The sequence below is a fragment of the Nansenia antarctica genome, assembly GCF_963989245.1.
Source record: "Nansenia antarctica genome assembly, chromosome: 10".
NCBI lineage: Eukaryota > Metazoa > Chordata > Actinopteri > Argentiniformes > Microstomatidae > Nansenia > Nansenia antarctica.
Genome location: NC_137680.1, coordinates 15,699,114 through 15,722,191, shown reverse-complemented (window position 1 = coordinate 15,722,191; position 23,078 = coordinate 15,699,114). Strand labels below are relative to the sequence as shown.

Sequence of the window (23,078 nt, the reverse complement as noted above, 5' to 3'; positions counted from 1 at the left end):
GTTGTTCAGCAATTCAGCGGTGAGGAACCAGGTTGTCAGATTTTTGATATGCAGTAAGGTTATTGTAGGTTATTGTGTGTTGCATGTTTTACTCTCTCTTACAGCACGCTGAATAAACTGAGTGAAGACAGTTTAACAAAGCAACCAGAGGAGGTTTTTGATGTTCTAGAGAAACTTGGTGAAGGGTAAGAGCCTCGTGCTTTTTTTACTTTCTTTTCCTCTACGTATTCTGTAATCAGTTTTTCTGCAGAGGCAAACATGTCACCTGATGTTGTTCTCTATCAGGCCATCCAGAGCAGCCCAGTTAACTACTGAAGCATTGCGATGATGAGAGTCAAACTCCTGCCCTCTACCCCTCCTCTCTCTCTCTCTCTCTCTCTCTCTCTCTCTCTCTCTCTCTCTCTCTCTCTATCCTTCTCTCTCTCCTTCTCTCTCTCTCTCTCTCTCTCTCTCTCTCTCTCTCTCTCTCTCTATCCTTCTCTCTCTCTCTCTCTATCCTTCTCTCTCTCCCTCTCTCTCTCTCTCTATCCTCTCTCTCTCTCTCTCTCTCTCTATCCTTCTCTCTCTCCCTCTCTCTCTCTCTCTCTCTCTCTCTCTATCCTTCTCTCTCTCTCTCTCTCTCTATCCTTCTCTCTCTCCCTCTCTCTCTCTCTCTCTCTCTCCCTCTCTCTCTCTCTCCCTCTCTCTCTCTCTCTCTCTCTATCCTTCTCTCTCTCCCTCTCTCTCTCTCTCTCTCTCTCTCTCTCTCTCTCTCTCTCTCTATCCACCCACCCTCTCTCCCCCTGAGCTGCACTAGCTCTCCCCTCCTTCTCTTTCTCTTGTGAACTAACAGAGGATGACATTGTGTCAATGAATGGGCACTTTCATTTCTATCACCAGGGCGTATCACTTCTCTTTGCCCTGCATGGTGTTTTGAGAGATGCACAGTGTTCTAAGTTGCAGTGACACGATCAGACGTTCTACCTATGAGGAAACAGTCAGAGTGTGTGTGCATGTGTGCGTGTGTGTGTGTGTGTGTGAGCAGTCGGAGGTGAGCGGGTACAGAGCATTCCTCCTGTGCGTGATCTCTTCCCCATGTGCTGTCCATTGCCACTCTATTCACGGTTCTCCTGCCATCTGTTTAACAGCGTTCAGCACCTTTGCGTGACCAAACGCTGTGCTCCCTGCAACGTCATCAGCTTTGCCAAAGAGGCATAAAAAGGAAAACCGCCATGATATCGTACTCCTCTATCCAATAAAACCCACAGTTAATGCTGCTCAAGCCTCGCACCAAATCCCATTTGTCAGCGAATAGCTTCCTCCCTTTGTCTCCACGGGGGCTTGTGCCTCTCTCTAACATGCCATCTTTAGTCATACTTTGTCTGGCCCCATTGGCTCCACGCAGAAACAGAGAAAGTGATCTCAGAGATCTCTTTATTTGAGTATAAATCATAAAAATGCATTGAAAAAAAAAAAACTTTCATCGATTCAAGCCAGACTTTCAGTTCCCTGTGTTACCCCCTACCTCTGCACGTCCTGCTGGTCTTCTAGTCTGAGAACGGGCCTTAACGGGCCTTCCCAGAGGGAAACAACGCATGGGCTTTTCTTCTCAGTGCATCTTCCTCTTCCTTCAAGGTCCTATGGGAGTGTTTACAAGGCCATACACAAGGAGTCAGGCCAGGTGGTAGCCATCAAACAGGTGCCAGTGGAGTCTGACCTACAGGAAATCATCAAAGAGATATCCATCATGCAACAGTGCGACAGGTATCATGCACAAGTCCGCTCAATGACCATCTCTCTTTGCACAAGCTCTTCTCTGTCATCGATGACAGATATGAACCATAAGGAAGACAATGTTCTTCTTTGACTGACTGTAGCCGACAGACGTATTGAGAATAATGGTATTTTATTCATCTTTTGTATCCCCTTTATTCAGCCCCTACGTTGTGAAGTACTATGGCAGCTACTTCAAGAACACAGACTTGTGGATTGTGATGGAGTACTGTGGCGCAGGCTCAGTCTCGGACATTATCCGGCTACGCAACAAAACGGTATGTGTGTGTCGCTTGGTGAGTGTTTAGCAGCCTGTGGATGGCAGACATGATCTTGTACCCTTCTGATAATTGATGTAGACAATCTGAGAAGGTCACATATAATGCCAGTCTTTTATCCAGTGTTTTCATCTGAAATATACGTACTGTACTAGGCCATGTTTGTATTTTACTTAGCTTTTTTGCTAAGGTATGTTTCTCCATGGTGTACTGTATGTGAGGGTTAAATTATTAGGGGTAAGATTTTGTTGAAATAGCAAAATAGTGCAGGGTGCAGAACAGGTCTGGAGGGGTTACCCAGCTCCCTCACTGGTGGAGGGAGGGAGGGAGGGAGGGGGAGAGGGATGGAGGGAGGGAGGGAGCTGTGTAAAAGTCGGCAGGAGTTCTCAGGAAGTGAACAGTATCCTCCAGACCCCAGGCTCCACTTCCTCCTCTGCTACAATATTGGCAAAGAGGGCTCTATCAAACTGTCTCAAACATGTGCTACCCCCATAAAGTCACTGCATTTTTGCATTGTTATGTGACCGCAATGAAAAAAGGCGTTTCAGCCAGCGCGGTGACGGAGAGCTTCCACAGTGACAGCACTGACCTGTTTCCTGCAGGGGGCATTCTCCAGATCCTAGTCGGCTGTGGGCCCGTGGTGGTGAGGGCTGCAGTACAATGTAATGTGCTCGCTCGGCACAGTTCTAGGCGGGGCCGTGTGTGTGTCATTATGTCATTAATCACCATCTCCACATCGTGCCCTTCACTCATGTGCTGACTGGTCCTCCTGTAAGAGCAGCTCTGTTTCAGACGTAGGAGCCCCTAACCCCTGCCCCCCTCCCCGGGTGAACACTGCGGCAGCTCCTGCTGGACGGCAAGGCGACGGATGGTAAAACTCACTCTCCCAAGCACCTGTTTCCCGGGCCACGCTCAAGTGTTGTTAATAGGCTGACGAGAGACATAAACAAAGTTACTGCGGTGCGCTTGAGGGATAAATCAACGCAGGCACAGAATGTCCTGGGCACTCTGTCAGAGGTGACGTTTTTAAAAGGCCCGGTGCTGCGTGCTGCTCCACTGGGCTGGGTCCTCTGTCCTGTCTGGTACCTGTGGAGAGAGGGAGAGACGGAGGGAAGGAGGGGTGGAGAGGTGGGGAGACGGAGAGATGGAGACCCCGGGCTGGAGAGGGCACAGAGAGGGATAGGGAGGAAAGGAGGGTAGGACGGGAGTGGGGTGAATAGGGTGTTACTGCTCGTCCAACAGCTTTTTAATTCCTTCTCCACATACAGTAGCATCACTATTTCAGTCCATTTTGAAAGTACAGTAGTGTGTGGTAGCAAAGCCTCCCAAGGTTTGTGTTGTTGTTGCTCACCAAAGGTGAACGACATGATGGTCATTGCTCTCTTTGACCTGTCACTTCTTTTTAGTTTAGAGTTTCTTGTTTTACATCCTTGAAAAATGAATTCTGGAATAATATGACAGGTTTCATCTTAAACACCCCATGCAATGTTTGAATTAATTTCTTCATTTTCAAACATTTTTTTTTTTGCTTTCTGTCTCTTTATGATCTGCCAGATGTAGAGGAGCTGCACAGAGAGAGACAGGAAATGGCTTTCCACTTTGAAAATGAGAGCAAATCCTGACAATGTGACAAGAGAAACCTAGAGCTGTGAAAGACCTCCAGGATGTCTAAAGAGGCCGAGGAACTCATTTTTGTAGATTTGTTTACTGTTTTAAATGCAGGGTTCAATGCGTGCAATGTTTACGGTGTGTGTTGTTGTCTTCTATCAAATGCTCAGTGAAGCGTACTCCTATCAGAGAAAACTGAAACAGAGCATGTTTCCCTCGGAAGTTTGATGCTAAAAATATCCTTGCTCTGTGGCTGTATTCCAAGCTTGTTGCTACTCTCCCTCTCATTTTCCTCCCACTCTTTGAACTGAAATAACATTTATAAATGGACTTTGATAGCACTCTGTTCCAGACCCGTTTGACTAAATGGATTCAGTAGACCCACGGTTTTACAGTTATTTAGTCTACAGTCCATACACACACTCACACACACTCACACACACATACAAACAAATCAAAGAAATACACACACACGGCCACACACACACAATCACACACACATACAAACAAACAGACACACACGGCCACATACGGCCACACACACACACACACACACACATACACACACACACACACACACACACACACACACACACACACACACACACACACTCAAATACACACACTCAAATACACACACTCTCAAACACACACACTCAAACACACACACACACACACACACACACACACACACACACGCACACACATACACACGCACTCACGCTCACACACTATTAAGTATTGAGCTGCAACCAGAGATGCAGACTTAGGAGAACTTGCTTTTTCTCTCTCATCAGTTCTTAGTAATCACTTCCTTTCCAGCCCAGTAAGTCCCGTTTTTTCCAGAGGCATTTATAGGACGCATGTTCACAACTTGTAGCCTGGGAAAAATCAGACTTTTTTTTGTCACAACTACAGTAATAACGTGCTTCTGGGTGCATTATTTACAGTCAATTCGTAGACAGGAAATATTGTTTTATAAACGTCTACTTAGTTTTGAAAATGTATTTGTGCTTTTAATAGGGTTTTAAGCTGTTTACGACATATGGGTGAGAGTAAAATTATTGGTCATGGGAGGCCCTTGTCCGGCTGTGGATATTGGCAAAGTTGTAGACTCCACCAAAATAGTCCTGGGGAGGTCCAAATGACCTGTTTTATACCAACACTGGTGCTTTGTCATAAAACCAGAGGGAAGTCCAGTCAGAGCTTGGGTATTTGTTTGAAGGAGATGGAAAAGTCCTGCATACAGGAGTTGGTGCACTGCATTTGATGGAGGTGGAAATCTCAGGAAAAATACCCTCTTGCAGTGGATTGGAAACTAGGTTCTGGTAAAATACTCCATCGTTGAGAAAAGCAATAGTGTTCCACTACGTGTTTTTTAAAATATTTTTATGAAAATGTTAGCTGGTGTCTACATAGTAAAAAGCATCAGTTCATCCAAGCATTTGGGATTACAGCCTATCATTAGCGCTGTCATGCACACAAAAAAACATTATCTCTACCCAGAGTATATGTCAGGTTGATGGATGGTGGAAGTGTGTGCCAGGATTATGTTTTATGAAAGTTAAAGGACTCCAGGGTCGGACTCTGAAGCACATAATCCCAGTGAAAGTGCTTAGCTGGATGAACCAAGCGTTTATTAAACACCTATGAGAGGCCCTGATGTAGAGGCCTGGGTACTGTTCATCGAACTTACTAACACTCTCTCCTGTGGTTTCAATCGCACGTCTTTGGCATTTGGGCATGAAATTAAAATGGCTCAAACTCCATCTCACCTTGTATAAATGGAACGAAAATCCTATTGTTGCTTATTGATAATTGTCTGAGAGCAACTCACGGCACCCTCTAAAAGTGTTGTCATATAATTTCCTGGTGTTATCTATATACGGTTTTTCATTCTGTGGATTTTTGAAGAGAGAGAGAGAGAGAGAGAGAGAGAGAGAGAGAGAGAGAAAAAAAAAAGGTAATAGTTTTGGCAATATGTTTTAGATTTGATGGTACAAGCGAGAATTGCCTATAAATGGTGGTGTATTGATTTCACATGTGGAGTAGTACCCTGCCTCATAGCAGGGAATGCCTTCCCTGAGCATGGCCTTCTCAGTCGGGATGTGCAGCACAGGACTGCTAGGAGCTCAGTGCACTGAGCCATGGATCTGGGAGCCGTTAAAAACACTATAAAAGTTCCACATCCACAATTATTCGGACTTCAAGATTTATAAATCTCTCCTAATGCTTATGGTGGATGTATTACTGGTTTAAACATAGAAATTGATTGCTGCCCCATCGGTAACGGCACACTTGATAATTATAAATGGACCCATAAATAAAAGGCAACAGACTTTTACAGATTCTGGCACAGTAGACATGGCAGCACTGTTTGACCCGGACGGGTCAATGCTAAACAGATTGAGGTGTAGTCTACAACTGGTGTGAAAGATATTCAAAGGCTGAAATCTTTAAAACATCCTCATGTCCTCCAAGGTGACTCTGTGATGGATGTTCAGACCATCGTAGAAGGAAAGAACACACAGAAAAAAACGCACATAAAGTGTTGCCCAGACAACGGTAACGACAACGGCAGAACAATGTTCGAGATTTCACGGTGGATCCAGCAGGACCTGGAGAACTGGAAATGTTTACTGTCCGCACAGCTAATTTGTGTGTTTTTATTTGCTGTTGTGTATCTGGGACCGGGTAAAATAGTCAACAGACGTTGACAAAATGACCGCAGGGAGGAAGTAATGCTCTCCATTACTGCAGCCCAGTGCCGCACTAATCAGCTCCATGTCTGTTCCTGCTACACTACAGCTGGCTAGAGTCTGACATCCAGTGGCACGCTGAACTGTAGCAGCAGGCTGTACCTAGGCTCTAGGCTCTAGGCCTGCAGACCGGGGCAGAACTTGAAGGATTACTGGGTTATGTTGAGAGTCCATCAGGGTGCTGCTGTATCACTACTGTACCGTATGTACTTCATTATTGCTGCTGTGACGATGGATTCGGCAGATACTTCACCCACAATAGGTGTACTGGCTGTATACAAGTAGATGCAAATGTTATAGTCTTGGAAAAATCTAACGAATAAGATTTATCTGTACAGTATACCTTTATATATGATATACCAGTATATCCTTTTACAGTATTGCGGTATTGCACAACTCCATTGCAATGCATGTAAGATTTGATATGGAAGATTTATAGTACATGAAGTACATTCACACACTGTTGATAGCAGAGAACACACCAGAAGGTGAGAAAATAAAATACTGATTTTTTTCCAGGTCCTCGCTGGATTAACTGTAGCTACGTTCATGATTTCATAGCGTTGTGAAACCAACATGAGCAATGTTCCTGACCCCAATCAGGAGTCAGACAGCAGTGTGGAGTCGCCCCGGGGGGGGGGGGCACTGGATGGACAGGCAGGGAGCCGTAAACCCCGAAGACCAGGAGCCCTCCTGCATGTTTACCCCAACCTTTTATGAGTGATGTCACCAAGTTGTAAAAAGATACAGTTCTCGGCGGCCTCCTCCCTTTGTTTCTATTTGAGAAAATAAACAAGGCTAAGTGTGCAGAGAGGGGGCAGCCCGTGTCAGTGAGGGACCCTGGGCTCCGGTGCGTACAGCCAGCTCAAGTGGGCTGTGGGGATCTGTAACAGTCCAGGTGCTGCTGCGCTCAGGCCCAGCCACCGCCGGCCAAGCACGGTCTCTTGTGTGGGAGAGCCGGGGCCGTAAATATCCAGCCTTTGTGTGTGTAGAGCCCCGATTGAAACGAAAACACAAACCGTTAATGATCCATGGGGGCCGCTGCTTACCATGTGTGTGTGTCTTCTTTGGCCCTGGGAAACCAGAGAGACTGAATCACCTCTGTTTCCTCTCTATCTCTCACTGTCCACAGGAATCCACCCAGGAACACACTCATTCTCTCCCCTTTGGAATTTCATAAATATCCTCCATGTACCTATTCCCATCCCGTTTCTCCATTTTATGTGTCAGTAAAGGTCTTTATGGTATTGCAGCAATATGTTTTTTTACTGTACATAACTTCTACAGCAATATGCTGTGTGAATGTCGCAATGTGTGTCACGGTATTGAAAGAGGCTGTATTTTATGTAAGCTCTCACAGTGCTGGGTGGTTGGGGCCGCTGCCAGGGGTCCTGGACCGGGGTATGGTGTACTGTAAGGTCATTCCAGCTAGCTTCAAATAGCGCTTACAACATTTGACCATTGAGATGCTGAGCTTCACCCTCTGGCCTTTTCCATAGAAGTAGCATTCTTCTGGAAAGCGCTGTGCTTTGCTCCCCCTCCTGGTCTGAGCCGTTCCCTGGCCGGGGCTTTTATTGGCTTTCCCGGGCCTCACAGAACTTGGCCGGGCCCGGCTCTCTCAGGCACTTTCCCACTAATGAAGTGCACATTCTGCCGGAGCGGGGAACGCTTGGCGGAGCGCTGTGCCTTGGCCATCCCTTAATGGGAATTTCCCTCCTTTGCCTGACAGACACTGCCACTCCGGTGCGTGAGTCATGTCCTGGACAGGGAGCCGTCAGCCAGGGGGACGTTTGATTCATGATCCCGAATCCCAACCGACACTTGTTTGCCACTGTTGGACTGGCTGACGGACTGACTGAGGGCTTTCAGACGGGAACAGAGTGACACAGAACAGTGATTTAGTGTGCGTGTGAGAGAGCACACCTGTATTTTACTGTATGTGTGACTTCATACTGTAAGAAACCAAACATCATCCATAATGGCACTGTGGGAGAGGGGTTGAGTTTTAGTGTTTTGACACTTGGGTTATGGACAGGTTGCAATTATGTTGAGCAAACATTGCCTTTGACTACTGAATGTGTTTAAGGCTAAGATGGATGGAGTTTGCTTTAGCAGAGGTGCCTGCTAGCATTGATGCTAGCAAAATATGATGTTTTACCTTCTCAGCATGTGTGTAATGAAGGTTGATCTGCTAGAATAAAAGTTATTTCCTCATATCTACACTTACATGTAAACGTGTAAAAATGTGAATTGTACTGACTGACTTTTATATCCTGAGGAGTTTTTCATCAACTGATACTTCTTTGGAAGATCTTAATCTCTGGAAAATATCCCTTTGTGTTTTTGTTGCACAGCTCACCGAGGATGAGATAGCCACAATCCTCAAATCAACCTTGAAAGGTCTGGAGTATCTGCATTTTATGAGGAAAATCCACAGGGACATAAAAGCTGGGAACATACTCCTCAACACCGAAGGTCATGCGAAACTGGCTGATTTCGGAGTGGCTGGACAGTTGACGGTGAGTCTGATTCCGCTGGGCTTTCAACTCTCTCTTAAAAGTCGGCATTACAAAATCTTTGAGGAGAAGAAAAGGTTTCTCAAAGGTTTCGGGTCCCCCCCCTGCCATGAGGACATGGCATCTGATAACCATTTTCCCCAGTTATTTCAATATTAAGTTATCAATTTTGATATTTTATTCTGTTATAGACAGTATTACTATACAGTAATAAAGGAGAACCTGTTTATTTCCACAGTGGTGTGTAATACATGGCAGGTTTTTGTTTATTTATTCATATCCAAATGCTGCTGAGTAAGCAGCTCTTACAAAATGTTTACTGCCCCTAGTGTCCTTTAACATCGACAGACTTTGGATCTGCCTTGAGAAAGCACACCCCTCCGGAGGCAGAATCCATCCAGGATAGAAGGATAGAATCTTTATGCTTTTTGTCAGTTGCTCCCTTGATAAACAAGCATCAAGTTTCCAAGCAGAAGTTGTGGTTTTTCTGCTTAACTTCTTACTACGGACACTTTGTTTTTCCCACACTGGAGTCCTGATCCCATTGGGCTCTGATTGGTTAATATGCCTCTGACCCACGGGGTCCTGCTCAGGGCTGTGCTCTCTATGGACGACTATCCTCCACTGTTCCTGTGTGATAGCAGATAGAACACAGGACAAGCTGTGGTCAAACAAGCCCAGAGCGGCGGAAGACAAAATGTACACAGCACACAGCGCAAGCCACACAAAGAAACACACACACATACACACACACACACACACACACACACACACACACACACACACACACACACACACACACACTGTGACGCACATGCATGCACACACACACACACACACACACACACACACACACACACACACACACACACAGACACACACAGACACAGCACAGCAGATCCCTGTTCTGAATGGGAGTTTTTATTTTGGATCTCAAAATAAAGAGAGATTGAGATTGTGACCATGCCTGGGGGACAAGGCCCACACTGAACAGCTGCAATTACCCTGTACTGCTTGGGCTGGGTGGTCTACGGTTTATACAGCATAAGCTCCCCATTACTTACCTGGCTGCATTGTTTTACTTTTTGGACACTAAGCCATTTTTGCTAAGCACTTGATGATTTAAAGAGCCTAATAAAAACTCCGGGACCGTGGCCCCTAAGAACCTGTGTTGGCTGCGACTGAATTGGAGTGTGGGTTTGGGGGTGGTGTTAGAGTTTCAATTTGGTATGGCTGGAATATATATAGTACAATAAACCATTTTTAACCCCAAGTTTAACATAACACAGAAACCGTTTAAAAACTATAAGGGGGGGGGGGGCGGGGGAAACAGATTTCTTCGCCCGATTGCAGCCAAAGGATCTGCGAAGTTAATCAGGCCTTCCCCGTCAAGGCTGCGAGGATGTGAGGAGAGAAGCTCTGAGTAATGGCGTGTAATGATGATGCGTTTCACAGGGTCATCCTTGTTCTTGTCCGTCCTGCATTGGTCCACTTGGAGGCCGTTCTTACACCAGAACTGTGTCCCAATAGTCCCAAAAATAGTTTTCTCTCCTCATCTGCTTTCCTTCATGACCAATGATATGTAATGTAATGTGTAATATTTGGAAAGGCCCACGCGAAAATGGTCGGAGCTTTTCCAGTCTGTGATACTGAGAAAAAGGAGACAAAAACAATTTAGGATGATTAGGACTATTGTGTCTCCTCCTTTGACCTGTTGTTCCTCTGCTCCGAAGGACACGATGGCCAAGCGGAACACGGTGATCGGCACGCCCTTCTGGATGGCCCCAGAGGTGATCCAGGAGATCGGCTACAACTGTGTAGCAGACATCTGGTCCCTGGGGATCTCCTCCATAGAGATGGCAGAGGGGAAGCCTCCCTATGCTGACATCCATCCCATGAGGGTGAGTGCAGGGCTGGGGGCTGGGGGGCAGGAGCTGGGGGTATGAATGAATCCCTGGGCACCTCCTCTATAGAGATGTTAGACGGGAAGCCATCCTAAGCTGACATCCCATCCCACGAGTCTCACTGTGGACCCCACAATTACTTTTTCTGTACTCTTCTCATTTCGACTTTGCTTCCAAGAGAAAAATGTTTTCAATCAGGAAACGATTGCTCAACTTGTATACAGTACGTCTAGTTACCCACAAAGTATGCAAAGTGAGAATGAGCAATCACAATACCATTAGGGGAATTAGCCTATGAGAAAAACTCTGTCACTGAGATATCATGAATGAGTGACAAAGTGATAAACAAATGATGTGATGGGGTTTGCACATTTGGGGCTTGGTTCATGTGGTTCAGGCGGTTGTACACAGGGTTACTGTTCTCTGATGTCTCCATACAATCATTGAAACGCTCCCAACGCGAGCTCTTTTTTTTTATTAGATCACATAAAGTCAACAGTCCCGGTGAGTGTTTTTGATAAATGCAATTTGCTGCTATGCTCTTTTCCAGGCTGCATCTTGTACTCAGCCTGTTGTAAGTTAATTTGCCAAATCAACTGAAAAAATAGAGGAATCTAATCAAAAACACTGCCCTGGCATGAAGTACGCATACCAGTGGTCGTCGAAGGAATGAGACCCTCTTTAATGTGGTGATTGCATGGTTACAGTTTGAAATGCAGTTTCCGCATGAAAAAAACAAGCTTTTCCGCTGTGTTTTTTTTGTTGGTATTTTATTCCCATTTGTTGTTTACTTATCTTTATTTTTATTCTAAGTGCTTAAAGCCTTTATGTGATGAACTCCTCCTCACCTTTTCACCACTTTTCTATTGTTTCCCTCAAACGCACACATGAAACATTTCTGTGTGCCTGTGTGTGTGTGTGTGTGTGTGTGTGTGTGTGTGTGTGTGTGTGTGTAACTCAAGTGGCTGCAGGTTTCATTGCTGGCCAGACCAGGGATGTGGAAAGTGCCGTCGAGGTACCAGACCTTTCACAAAACTGTCAAACCAATGGCCCTCAATGGAAGGGGAACAGGGAGTGGGGGATTTCAGCAAAAGTAAGCAAGCCCAGAGAATCAAAGGGCCGTGGCACCAGGGGGAGGTGTACTACATCACGGTCTTCATCTGTAGTGGCTCGGCAGGAACCAGGTTTGACCTTGCTGCTGCACGCCTCCTCTGTTCCTGCCTGCTGTGCTGTGGGCACTTCCTGATCCTGCACGGGGCCGTCCCTCAGTGAGATATTAGCTTCAGGAGTCAGAGAGGGAGCTGGGGCGGGGAGGAAGAGGGCTGCTGCTGTTCCTATAGCTGGGAGCGCTTATGGCTGCCCTGGGATAGAAGCCTAGACTGACCTGATGGCTGGTCTGCTAACTGAAAGAAAGCACACAGTGTGTTCTGTTGATTTGAGTTTAACCGCTCTGGTCCCTCTTAATAAACCGTCAAGTTCCACAGTCATCATAACACATCATCACTAGGCACTTGTGATAGATTAAATTCTCAACGCTGTATTTGTACAATGTGAAAAAAAAAGCCATATTAGAAATAGGATCACCTTGACTCCTTGTCTCACCTTTTTAGAGGAGTACACACACACACACACACACACACACACACACACACACACACACACACGCATGCACGCACGTGGGCACACACATACATACACACACACACACGCACACACACACACACACGCACGCGCGCGCGCACACACACACACACACACACACACACACACACACACACACACTGTGCTAGGTTTGATCATATTCACCACACTTCTCTAATCGATATGGACGTAGAGAGTAGGTTCTCTTGTTTTCTCTGGATTCGCCTGAGAGTTTGTGGTCCAAAGTCAGGTTATTGTTATTCAGGAATACATTCTGGAATATTGTGCGTATCGATTGCCTTAGCTGCAGGCCCTTTTGGCCACGGCCACAAAGCCTGCACACTGCCAGTAGGTTGTTTCTGCTACACTTATTTTTAATACAAGTATTACATGACTTTCCTCTCTCAAGGTTTCAGAGGGGAGGAAATAGCAGATTGAATGTAAACAAGATTAGCTTCCCTCTCTCATGACGCACCCAGCTGCTGCTCTACACGCCGCTGTAAATCTCCCCGTCGCTGTGGAGCAGCACAGAGCTGGCGCTCGGATGAGATGTCAACTGACATCCTGTCAATGGCCGATCCGTCAGAACTGAATGAAAGTGTCGTGGAAAAGTATAGATAGTATAGAAGGATAGAATGACTCTCTAAATGACTTGAGTCGACCCTTCAGTGTAACGCTAATAACGAGAGAAGCGTAGTCCCGGTTGTGTTAATGTAATGTAGCATTTTTGATCTTATCCCAATTCACAGTTTACCTCCTTGTAGAATTGTGTGAAGTTTGCCAAAAACAGCCTGCATCAGAGTTGCAACCGAAGAGAAGATAACAATGTACAGCTGCACTACATGGCATGTAGGTTGTATCTAGTGTCACACTGTACACTTACTGAACACTTGATTAGGAACACCTGTACACTTTCTCATTCATTCAGGGGGTGTAATGGTGGGGGGAATGTTTTCTTGGCACACTTTGAGCCTGTTAATACCAATCAATCATCGCTTGAATGCCACAGCCTATTTGAGTATTGTTGCTGACCACGTGCATCCCTTCATGGCCACAATGTACCCATCTTCTAATGGCTACATCCAGCATGATAATGCACCATGTCACAAAGCAAAAGTCGTCTCAAACTGGTTTCATGAACATGACAATGACCCTTCAGTGGCCTTACAAGTCACCAGATCTGAATCCAGTGGAACACCTTTGGGATGTGGTAAAACGGGAGATTGACAGCTTGAAAGTGCACCTAAAATCTGCAGGAATTTCATGATGCAATCATGTCATCATGGATCAGAATCTCAAAGGAATGTTTCCAACATCTTGTGGAATCAATGCCACGAAGAATTGAGGCTGTTTTGGGAGCAAAGGGAGGCCCTTCCCATGATTAGTATAGTGTTCCTAATAAAGTGTCCAATGAGTGTATATATTCCCTCTCTTTTTATGCTGGGCGGAGACTACAGATCCAATCCCTGGATCCCTACACTTTTGCAAGCCATCTAGGACTAAATATAGAAGATTTGTTGCTCTTTCAGAATATATTCCACCTGCCAAAATACACAGGCCCTGCTTTCTTAACCTTGAGCAGTGATCTGTGTATTTTGAGTGGAAGTGCAGGGAAAGGCGAAGCTTTGCTCGACGCGCTGGCGAAGGCTAGATAATGACATTGTCTGCTTGTGTTTTTGGAAGCTGTGAAACCACAGCAGGGGTCTCTCTCCCCATAACTACCTCATTGTAAAGGCTGGCCATTACTCAGGTCTGATATATTGATATTGATTGCTGCTGGAATCTATTCCCCCAACCTGCACTCAAGCAATCATCATTAGTTACTCTCGTAACAGTTTCACATCTGTCATCGAGGTCCCTCGTCTCCCTAATCTGAAATAGAAATAAAGCAAATATTTTAGTTTGAATGTAGGCATAAATTACACTCAGCCATGCCATTAATTGTCATTATTCTCCACTATTCCCCTTCATTCGTCGTTATGGGCTCCTGTATGCAGTGTGCTTCATTACCTCACTAACAATTAATAGCGCCTTTGGACAATCACGGCCATGTTTAGAGTTGCACGGTCAACTGTGCAGAGTAAAGCTGTATACAGTATGTAGGGAATGAGAACCAAGCCCACTGCACTGCTCTACCCCCCTCTCCCCTCCCTGCAGTGCCCCCCCTACCCCTCTCTCTCTCTCTCATATGTCTCACACATCCCCTCCCCATCATCATCCTCACATTCCCAGGGTAGCTATGTGGGTGTCCCGCCGGGAATTCAAGTAGCACATCGGGTCGGGCCACTCAATACCCCCCCCCCCCCCAGTTTAAAGGACTTCATTGCAGACTAATTGGGATAACATGGCTGGAAATGTTGACCTTGGTATTTCTAAACAAGGTTTCAATTATCTTGTAATAAGCCCATCCAGCCAGGACAGATTCACCAGAGAAGGAAATGTGAAACACGCCGCAGCTGATGGTTGGCTTTCCCTTCTTTGATTAATCACTCTCAAAGTAAGTAGTGAGGACTGGTAAAATAATTAGAGGGGGAAACACCCATTGCTCCCACGGCAGCAACATTAGACCGACCTTCACGTCGTCGTCGGTCCGGATGAAAAGCTGTTTGGTTTTCAAACCTTTGGTGGAGGAGTTTTAAGTGTTTTCGCCTGTTGATTATCAGTCCTTTAAAGAATGCTAGTGTTTGTTAGCTCACAGGCATGAAGTGAAAAGAAAGCCTGGTGTTTTCTAGCAGTGTGATTTGCTCTCTAAATGGAGTTGTTGTTGTAGTTCTAGTTGTACATGACTTCGCTGTCTGTGAACCTGAAAACCTCCACTTACTGATCAGAGATCACCTCATGTGTGTGTTTTCAATATAAGATGTAAGAAAATAAATATAAGGAAATAATCTTCTTTTTAGAATCGAATGGGTGGTAGAATATAATGATTATAGTCGATGTTGGAATGTATGTGCCTCAACCTCTATATTTATAACTGCAGATCTGTCACTAATACAGTAGCAGCTCTGCTTCTTATGTGGCAGAGATGCATCTCTGTAATGGTGCCCCCTGTTGTTCATAGTCTGATGATTACACCATGTGGTACTGGTCTCTGGTTCCTGTCCCTCCATAGAGTTATACAGAAGAGAGCCTGTACTGAATATAATAATATGGCAGCTGGTGAAAGGGGGAACAAGTCGGCAACCAATCAAAATGTTTGGTGACTTTTATTCTGTATTGACTAGCGAGTGTGTCATTGATTTTCAACAACATTGACATTTAGTAAAATGTTTCTGAGCATTTGGTCAGTTGCTGACTTGTTCCTTTTTTCACCAGCTGCTGTCACGTATGGGCTTGAATGAATTCTCATTCATAGCAATGAATATGGTAACCAGAACAACAGAGAGGACTTTCCTCTCACCCCGTTTGTGTTGTTTCTACCACATTCATTGTGTGTGTGTGTGTTGGTGTGTGTGCTGGGTCCTGGATGTGTGAGTGTGTGGTGTTGCGGCCAGAGGCCCTGGTCATAGCAGGTCTGATCCAAAGCCAGGCTGACCCAGGATGGGAGACAGAGTTGGCTCTCCCCAACAGCAGCTGTGTTCTGCGCATCGGGTCATCTGGACCTGTTAGAAAACCAACTGACCTGTGTTGAATTAGCCCTAATTCAAAAGTAAACAGGGGACCACATCGCTGCAGCCAGCACACAGGAAGAGGAGGAGGAGGACTGGAGAGATGGTTTCATCAGATAAAAACGGGGAAACTGAAGATCCATGAAACCGGACAGTGAATATCCCTTTTCATGTTTTAATACAGTTACGAGCAGGTTGACTTGTCTTTTCTTTCATTTTCTCTTTTTTTTGCGGCATACTCTCCTCCTTTCTACCTCGCCTCCTCTCTTCTCGAATGATCATCATTCCTAAGAATGTCTTTCTGCAAGTGTTTAGCGCGCTCCTTTGAAGAGCGGTCCAAGTGGCCGATTTGCCTGCGCTTTGTTGTTGTAAATGCTAGCTGTATTAAATCACGGCTCGGTCGGTACTTCATCTTCCCTAGCCTGAGCGTACTCACCGGAGGAAGTCTTGTTCTGCACCACTGAGGTTGTCAAGGGACTTGGCATATTTACACAGCTTTTTAATGCAATTCTAATAGCACCGTGACACTTTAAATGCCGATTTTTGTTGCTCTTGGAATGGTGGCCTTCAGTGTATATATATTCTGGTGGAGACAGCAGTTGATTGAAAGAGAACGGGGTGCTTCTGTGTCACCTCCAATAACCGGTAACATGCTCTCTCTCTCTCTCTCTCTCTCTCTCTCTCTCTCTCTCTCTCTCTCTCTCTCTCTCTCTCTCTCTCTCTCTCTCTCTCTCTCTCTCTCTCTCTCTCTCTCTCTCCACTCCTCACTCCAGGCTACACGTGTGCTCTGTGGGAGAGAGGGGAAGAGAGCTGCAGTTGCCTCTCTAAAAAGTTCTGATAGTTACCTGTACACACACACACACACACACACACACACACACACACACACACACTAACTAACTAATAAAACCAAAGCGGCTCTCTGTTTGTTTTTTAATTCAATAACATTTGCATTAGATTTTTTTACAGACAGCCTTATAAAAGACCATGTAAGGACGGGGCGACCAACTGGCAGAGGAAACGCACCTTTCTTTTATGGCACAGGCATAAACAGTAGTTTACGACCAGGGTTTTACTGTCATATTGCGTAACATGGCCCCTTTAGAGAGGGCCTAAGCCAGGCTGCCCTGGGTTTGAGCTGGGCTGAGCCTTGTGAAATGCCCAGGTCCCTGATCCCTCTGTTAGGACACTACGAGACGCTGGTCAAAGACTTATGACTTCTCTTATCAGCCTCATACTCAGCACTCGGCCTTCACCTCTGCCACATGGTAAACCAGTATCTCCCTTTTGGCAAATAGCTACCCTATTTTTATCACTTTACCACCCTTTGTGTGCGTCTCTTTGTGTGCGTCTCTTCACCCATAGCGTTCAAAGGTGCATCCACCCAAAGATAACAGTTTACAGTAGTTAATTGGTGATTAAACGACAAGATGCCCTTGTAAAAGTTCGCTACCAGTGTTATGGCGTTTTAAAGTTTTAAAGACAAAAAACAGTTTAGTTGTAATGGAACGCTTGTTTGTCTTGAAGGGTCGTTTAACGATTTGGTTGGCATTCTACCTTCAACCTTCGTCAACATCCTTCGCTTTAAAACGACATGCCTGTATTTATACACAATGATATCATAACTGTCCTTGCAATGCCAGCGACTTTATTGGGTTGTTTTTTTGTGGTGTGAGTAGGATATTCTGATGCAGCCTGTGTACTCATCATCACCAGGTCTCTCTCCTGCTGTCGCTTTATGTGACAGACAGATTTTACACTCTGAGGTCTGTCAATTTAAGAGATTTATGACATGCCCAGCAAGGGCTGAGGTGCTAAATCCATGTAATTACATTTTAAGCAGTGTTGGCTGGTTGAAATACCTTGAGTAATTAGTTTTGTTTTTCCACTGTTCATATAATCTTCCCCTTTTGTGAAAAGGTTTGGACAGTGCTGGAAAACAGAGATATGGAATGAATTAAAACTGACGTAGTTGGATGTAAGAATAGAATCAGACCACCTGAGTCTGGTTGGATTGTTTCCTTTGATTAGTGGTGCTACGAGGGTTATGTAAAAGCTGTCAAACCATATTACTTTGTTTATTTGTCATAGCACCTGAGTTTCCATAATACATAATGAGCCAGTGATTGGAACAAATGATTGGAACATATGTCTGTGTGTGTGTGTGTGTGTGTATGTGTCTGTGTCTGTGTCTGTGTCTGTGTCTGTGTATGTGTATGTGTATGTGTATGTGTATGTGTATGTGTATGTGTATGTGTATGTGTATGTGTATGTGTGTGTGTGTGTGTGTGTGTGTGTATGTGTATGTGTATGTGTATGTGTATGTGTATGTGTATGTGTATGTGTATGTGTGTGTGTGTGTGTGTGTGTGTGTGTGTGTGTGTGTGTGCGTGCGTGCATGGGCACAGGGGGTGGGGGCCTAGAGTGTGCCCACTTTATAAAGCACATCTTAATCCCTTCACCCTTGAGGAGACCAGCAGAGTGTAAACTGTGTTTGACTTTTCATTTGTTGGAAGTCTCTGGCGGCAGTTGTCATCGGTTTAAAGAAGAAGAAGGACTCCTGGTCCCACACCCTCCCCTCTCCCCTCTCCCCTCTCCCCTCTCCCCTCTCCCTCCCCCTCTCTTTCTCCTCGTCTCTCTCTCTCTCTCCCTTCTCTGTCAAATATTTATAGCTGATGGGAGATAAGATTATTCCAGCCTCGGACCTCTCAGTGCCAGCTGCTGCAGACCTTTGCTCATAATAAAGTGTAAGATGCGTTCCAGGCGGGGGGGAAGATTGTTTTATTTGGAGCTCATCCTGGGGGGACTATTGATAGGAGGGATACACTCAGAGGAGCAGGACAGCATAGATGAGATAGAAATCTTTTGGCTCAGTTGTTCAATCGAACCTATTATCTCTCTAACTTTGGGAGTTTTGTTCAAGTCATTTTTTTGGGGGTTTCTCGAAGAACAGGCAGGCACAGTGGCAGTTTGGGAGCCAAAGTTTTTTAGGGTGAACTGATGTTTTCCTCTGTCACAAGACAGAGAGCTTTCATCACGTTAGTGTTTGCCAGGTTAGGGTGTTAAACTAAGCCAGTGTCTCCTATTCAAGTGTTTCGCTTTAGTCTTCATTTCCAGGAATTGTTGTGTTTCATGGCAGCCTGTGGACAATGCAGGGGAGGCTGGTGGAGAGAGATATCGGAGGACGGGCTCATCGTAATGCATGAAACAGAATTAGGAATGGTATCAAAGACCCTTGTTTGATACCATTCCTCATTCCATTTCATCCATTACAATCAGCCCGTCCTCCCATGCCTCCATGGTTTCAGAGGAAGAGGACTTGCCAAAGTCAGTTCACTTCTGGAAGATAAACAGCCTCAACACAGCATTGGCTTGGGGGGGAGGGTTTTATGAAAAAGTATTTATATATTAGATTTAGCCCACTGTATGTCCCTATCCAAGATTGTATTGTGTCTGTGTGAGAGAGTGTCTTTACCCTCCATGTAAGCGTATGGAGCAGCATACGACATGCCAGTCTTAATCCACCAGAACACACTGCAACCTGTCCTGTTGAGGTGACACTCATGAGTGGAAAAATTTGTCTTGTTTAATATAAAATAACTGCCATCTGGGCTTTGCAGTCAAAATTATTACAATATGTGCATGCTGCCTCAATGAAAAATGGCACAACATCCATAGTTTTGTTAACCACAAGCAACCCTGGTATTGGCACACCTCAAACAGCACACATGGAAACAAGTCTATTGGGAAGAAAGACCTGGAAGAGAGTAGTTCTTCACCCTTTTAAAAGCCCAACTGAAACAACAAGTCCATATGTTCATAATGGTTCAATATTCTTGCAAAGCTCTCTCTCTTATCTCCCAAGAATGATGACCTGCAGAATGTATTGTCTGTGGTGTACAATACTCCTAAAATAATTATGGCAAACGTCAACGCATCTTACAGTAGATGATATCCTTATCAAGCTTTTTGCAAGTTCCTATCAGATTATAATGTTGCAATTCAGAAGCAATATATGATTGTGTTGTCATTCTTATCAACAGGACCGCTGTGTGTGCCCTCAAGAGCATGATCTGCTTTATTGGTTTGATATTGACAGAAAGTCATGCCGGTAGTGCCCTCTAATGGTGGAAACTCAAAGAGCAAACAATCTCCAACCCAGGGAGCTTCTTTATCAAAGCTTCTATCAATCGACCTTTCGGGGGGGGGGGGGGGGGGGGGGGGCGACAGCTTGTTGCGACAGACTGTACTGTATGGTATGGCTCTCGACTTAAGAGATACATACATAGGATAGAGATGGACTTTGTTACAAGCACAACAAGGCCTCTCTAGACTGGAGCCAGCGATTGACCCCGCGTTGTCTGTTTTCTGTTGACTTGTCGTGTGCGCTGTTCAGGGGCCCTCCACCCTCACTAGGCAGCCAGGGGGTGGATGTGCATCTCGCCCCCGCGTATGATGGGCGGGGCAGTCATTATGACCTGCCAAAGAGCACCGGAGAGGGGGCATAAAAAGGAGCTTATCGCAGTGGCGAGGGGGATCCTCCCTCAGGACCGATGCCTGTGATAAGATAAGGCTCCTCCACTGATATCAGCCTGCCCATCAACAGGCGACCGCTCCACTCCACATCCATGTCTTCCCAGTCTGATTATGGCTAACAACTCCATTTGGGCAATGAGGCATGTAAACACACGCGCACACACACACACACACACACACACACACACACACGCACACATACATGCAGACATACGCATGCAAACGCACACACACACACACACACACACACGCACACACATACACACACGCACAGACACAGACAGACAGAGACAGAGAGGAGGAGAAGCAAGTGCATCTGTGTAACAACACAGAGATGCAGACGTACAGTAATCTCTGTGTGATAACTATCGTCTGCTGATGAACACTCTTATCAGGGTAAAGCCTTCAGCCTGGTGGGAGTTTCCCATTAGCATTGACGGAGGTTATTATAATCTCTCCATTAGAGATTCTTTACTAAAATATGCTTTTGATAAATCATATTCAGCGATCTAATGAGTGTTTATCGCCTCACCTTGACTGCCCAGGACAAAGGTTAGCTTTTATAGGCTGTATTTTCCTCTAGCCCCCTTCTGCTGGAAGTGACAGAGCGCTGTATTATAAAGGCATTACTTGTGTTTTTATCTTGCACCAGATAGCTACCACCTTGTTTAGTAATGTCTTATTATCTGTTCTGATAAGGGGAAGAGATCCCTGGCTCAAAGGGTACTAGGAGCAGAGTGTCCATCAAAACCTGTTGTCTTCTTTCCCTGGAGAAGACAGCTCGTATTATAATAATAATAATAATAATAATAATAGCGACAGCGACAAAACTAAACTAGGGGCCAAAGGCCTTGGTCAACAGATGGGTTTTGAGGGCTGATTTGAAGGTGTCCAGGGTAGGGGCATTGCTGCTCACTGCGGGGAGAGAGTTCCAAAGGGTGGTATACGGAGGCATAGTCGTTGGAAATATTTGTATTTATATTTGTATTTTTAATATTTGTGGAAATATTTGCGAAGTGATCATTCAATGACACTATACAGCTATAGCCAGTTAGTTCTCCTGGTCTTATGTGGCCTGCTATGTTGTAGGTAATCAGTGGAGGCTTACTATATATATATATATATATATATATATATATATATATATATATATATATTAAAAAAGTGTATTTATATTTTACTTTGGGCACATTGTTTTTCATTGTTAATCATGTTAGGCTATATTTAACACTTTGAAGTGATGATTACAGAGGCGTTTTGTTCCTGTGAGTTGTGTTCCTCTCCCCTGGGCCCAGACAGTGTGTCCGTGTGGCCTTGGTGGTCAGTGACAGGCTGCAGCAGCAGGAAGACAGACCATGTGACCTGGCAGGCCTGCTCAGTTGTCGCAGGGTGTCGGTTCCCTGAGCCTTCGTTATCCTTTGTTTGTGCTCTGGCTAGACATCGTCTATAATGAGCGCTGATTAGTTAATTCAGTTTAAAATGCTTTGCTATTCCTGTCCCAGTGCTCATCTCGCCCGCTCAGACACCCTAGCCGGAGTGAAATTCTTTCAGAGGTGTATAGAGACTACTGGAAGAGGGGGAGCTAGGAGTTAACAGTGTCTTATACCTCATACACCCCCCCCATCCCCCTATCCCTCCATGCTAATGGCGTGCAGATGTCAGGAGGACGTCGTGTCCGTGTTCCAGTCCCCGTGCACGGAGGGCTCTCCCCGTCCCCCTCCTCCTCCTCCTGAAGCCACCTGTACTAGACCTTCCCCTGTTTTTCTTTCCGACGGGAGAGGTAAATAAATGGGCCGAGGGCAGGGCCCTGCCGGCTGTCTGGGTCAGACACGGCGAGAGGTTCTGTTTATTTATTGATGTCTCCAGCCCACTCCCTTCCCTTCCCCACCCTGTACTCAAGAGGGTGCTGACTCTGAGACGGTAATGGGGAGTGATGATTCCTGTTTCCTTGGGAGAAAAAAAATCTATTTTCAAGTCAGAAGGGTTCACCCACATGTCTGGTCCCGGGCCTTGGCAGTGGCAGTCTAGCCCGTAACGTTCACAGTATGTCCTGCTTCTGAATTCCAGAAGTGTGATATTTTCTGTTTTTCTTTACCAACTAACCCTCCACTGCTTTTTTCGTTACGTGTTGATTTTTCTTTCGCATATACTACAGTATATCCGCGATATTTTGTGATGTGGAGCAGTGTCATCAAGAAACCAGAGCAGAGACCCCTCAAGTTCACCTCAACAAGTAGCATACAGGACCCCAGCTCCCAGGTTCTCACTGTTGTTGTTCCTCCTAGCAGACACAGAGGCACATGCCGGGCCTGCCTGACCCCCTCTGCCTGTGGGTGAGTGGCCTCTGAAATAGTGGTCTGCGGAGACTGCAGGGGTGGTGGTGTTGTTGAGGAGGACAAATAGGCTTATCTGATAGATGAAGGTACGTGCCGGGTAACGCAGCGAGGTGGAGGGGCCGCCTCCAGAGACCATTAAA

At 45.6% G+C, this 23,078-nt stretch overlaps 1 protein-coding gene across 1 annotated transcript in view; it reads left to right on the top strand.

Moving 5' to 3' along the window:
- The window catches only part of LOC308165905 (serine/threonine-protein kinase 3), a 63,907-nt gene that overhangs the window by 1,194 nt on the left and 39,635 nt on the right, over positions 1-23,078 (top strand). The window contains exons 2-6 of the mRNA XM_080540090.1: positions 105-185; positions 1,615-1,743; positions 1,916-2,030; positions 8,752-8,916; positions 10,647-10,814. Of these exons, the coding sequence (XP_080396216.1) occupies positions 105-185; positions 1,615-1,743; positions 1,916-2,030; positions 8,752-8,916; positions 10,647-10,814 (658 nt within the window). The remainder of the gene's footprint in view (positions 1-104; positions 186-1,614; positions 1,744-1,915; positions 2,031-8,751; positions 8,917-10,646; positions 10,815-23,078) is intronic.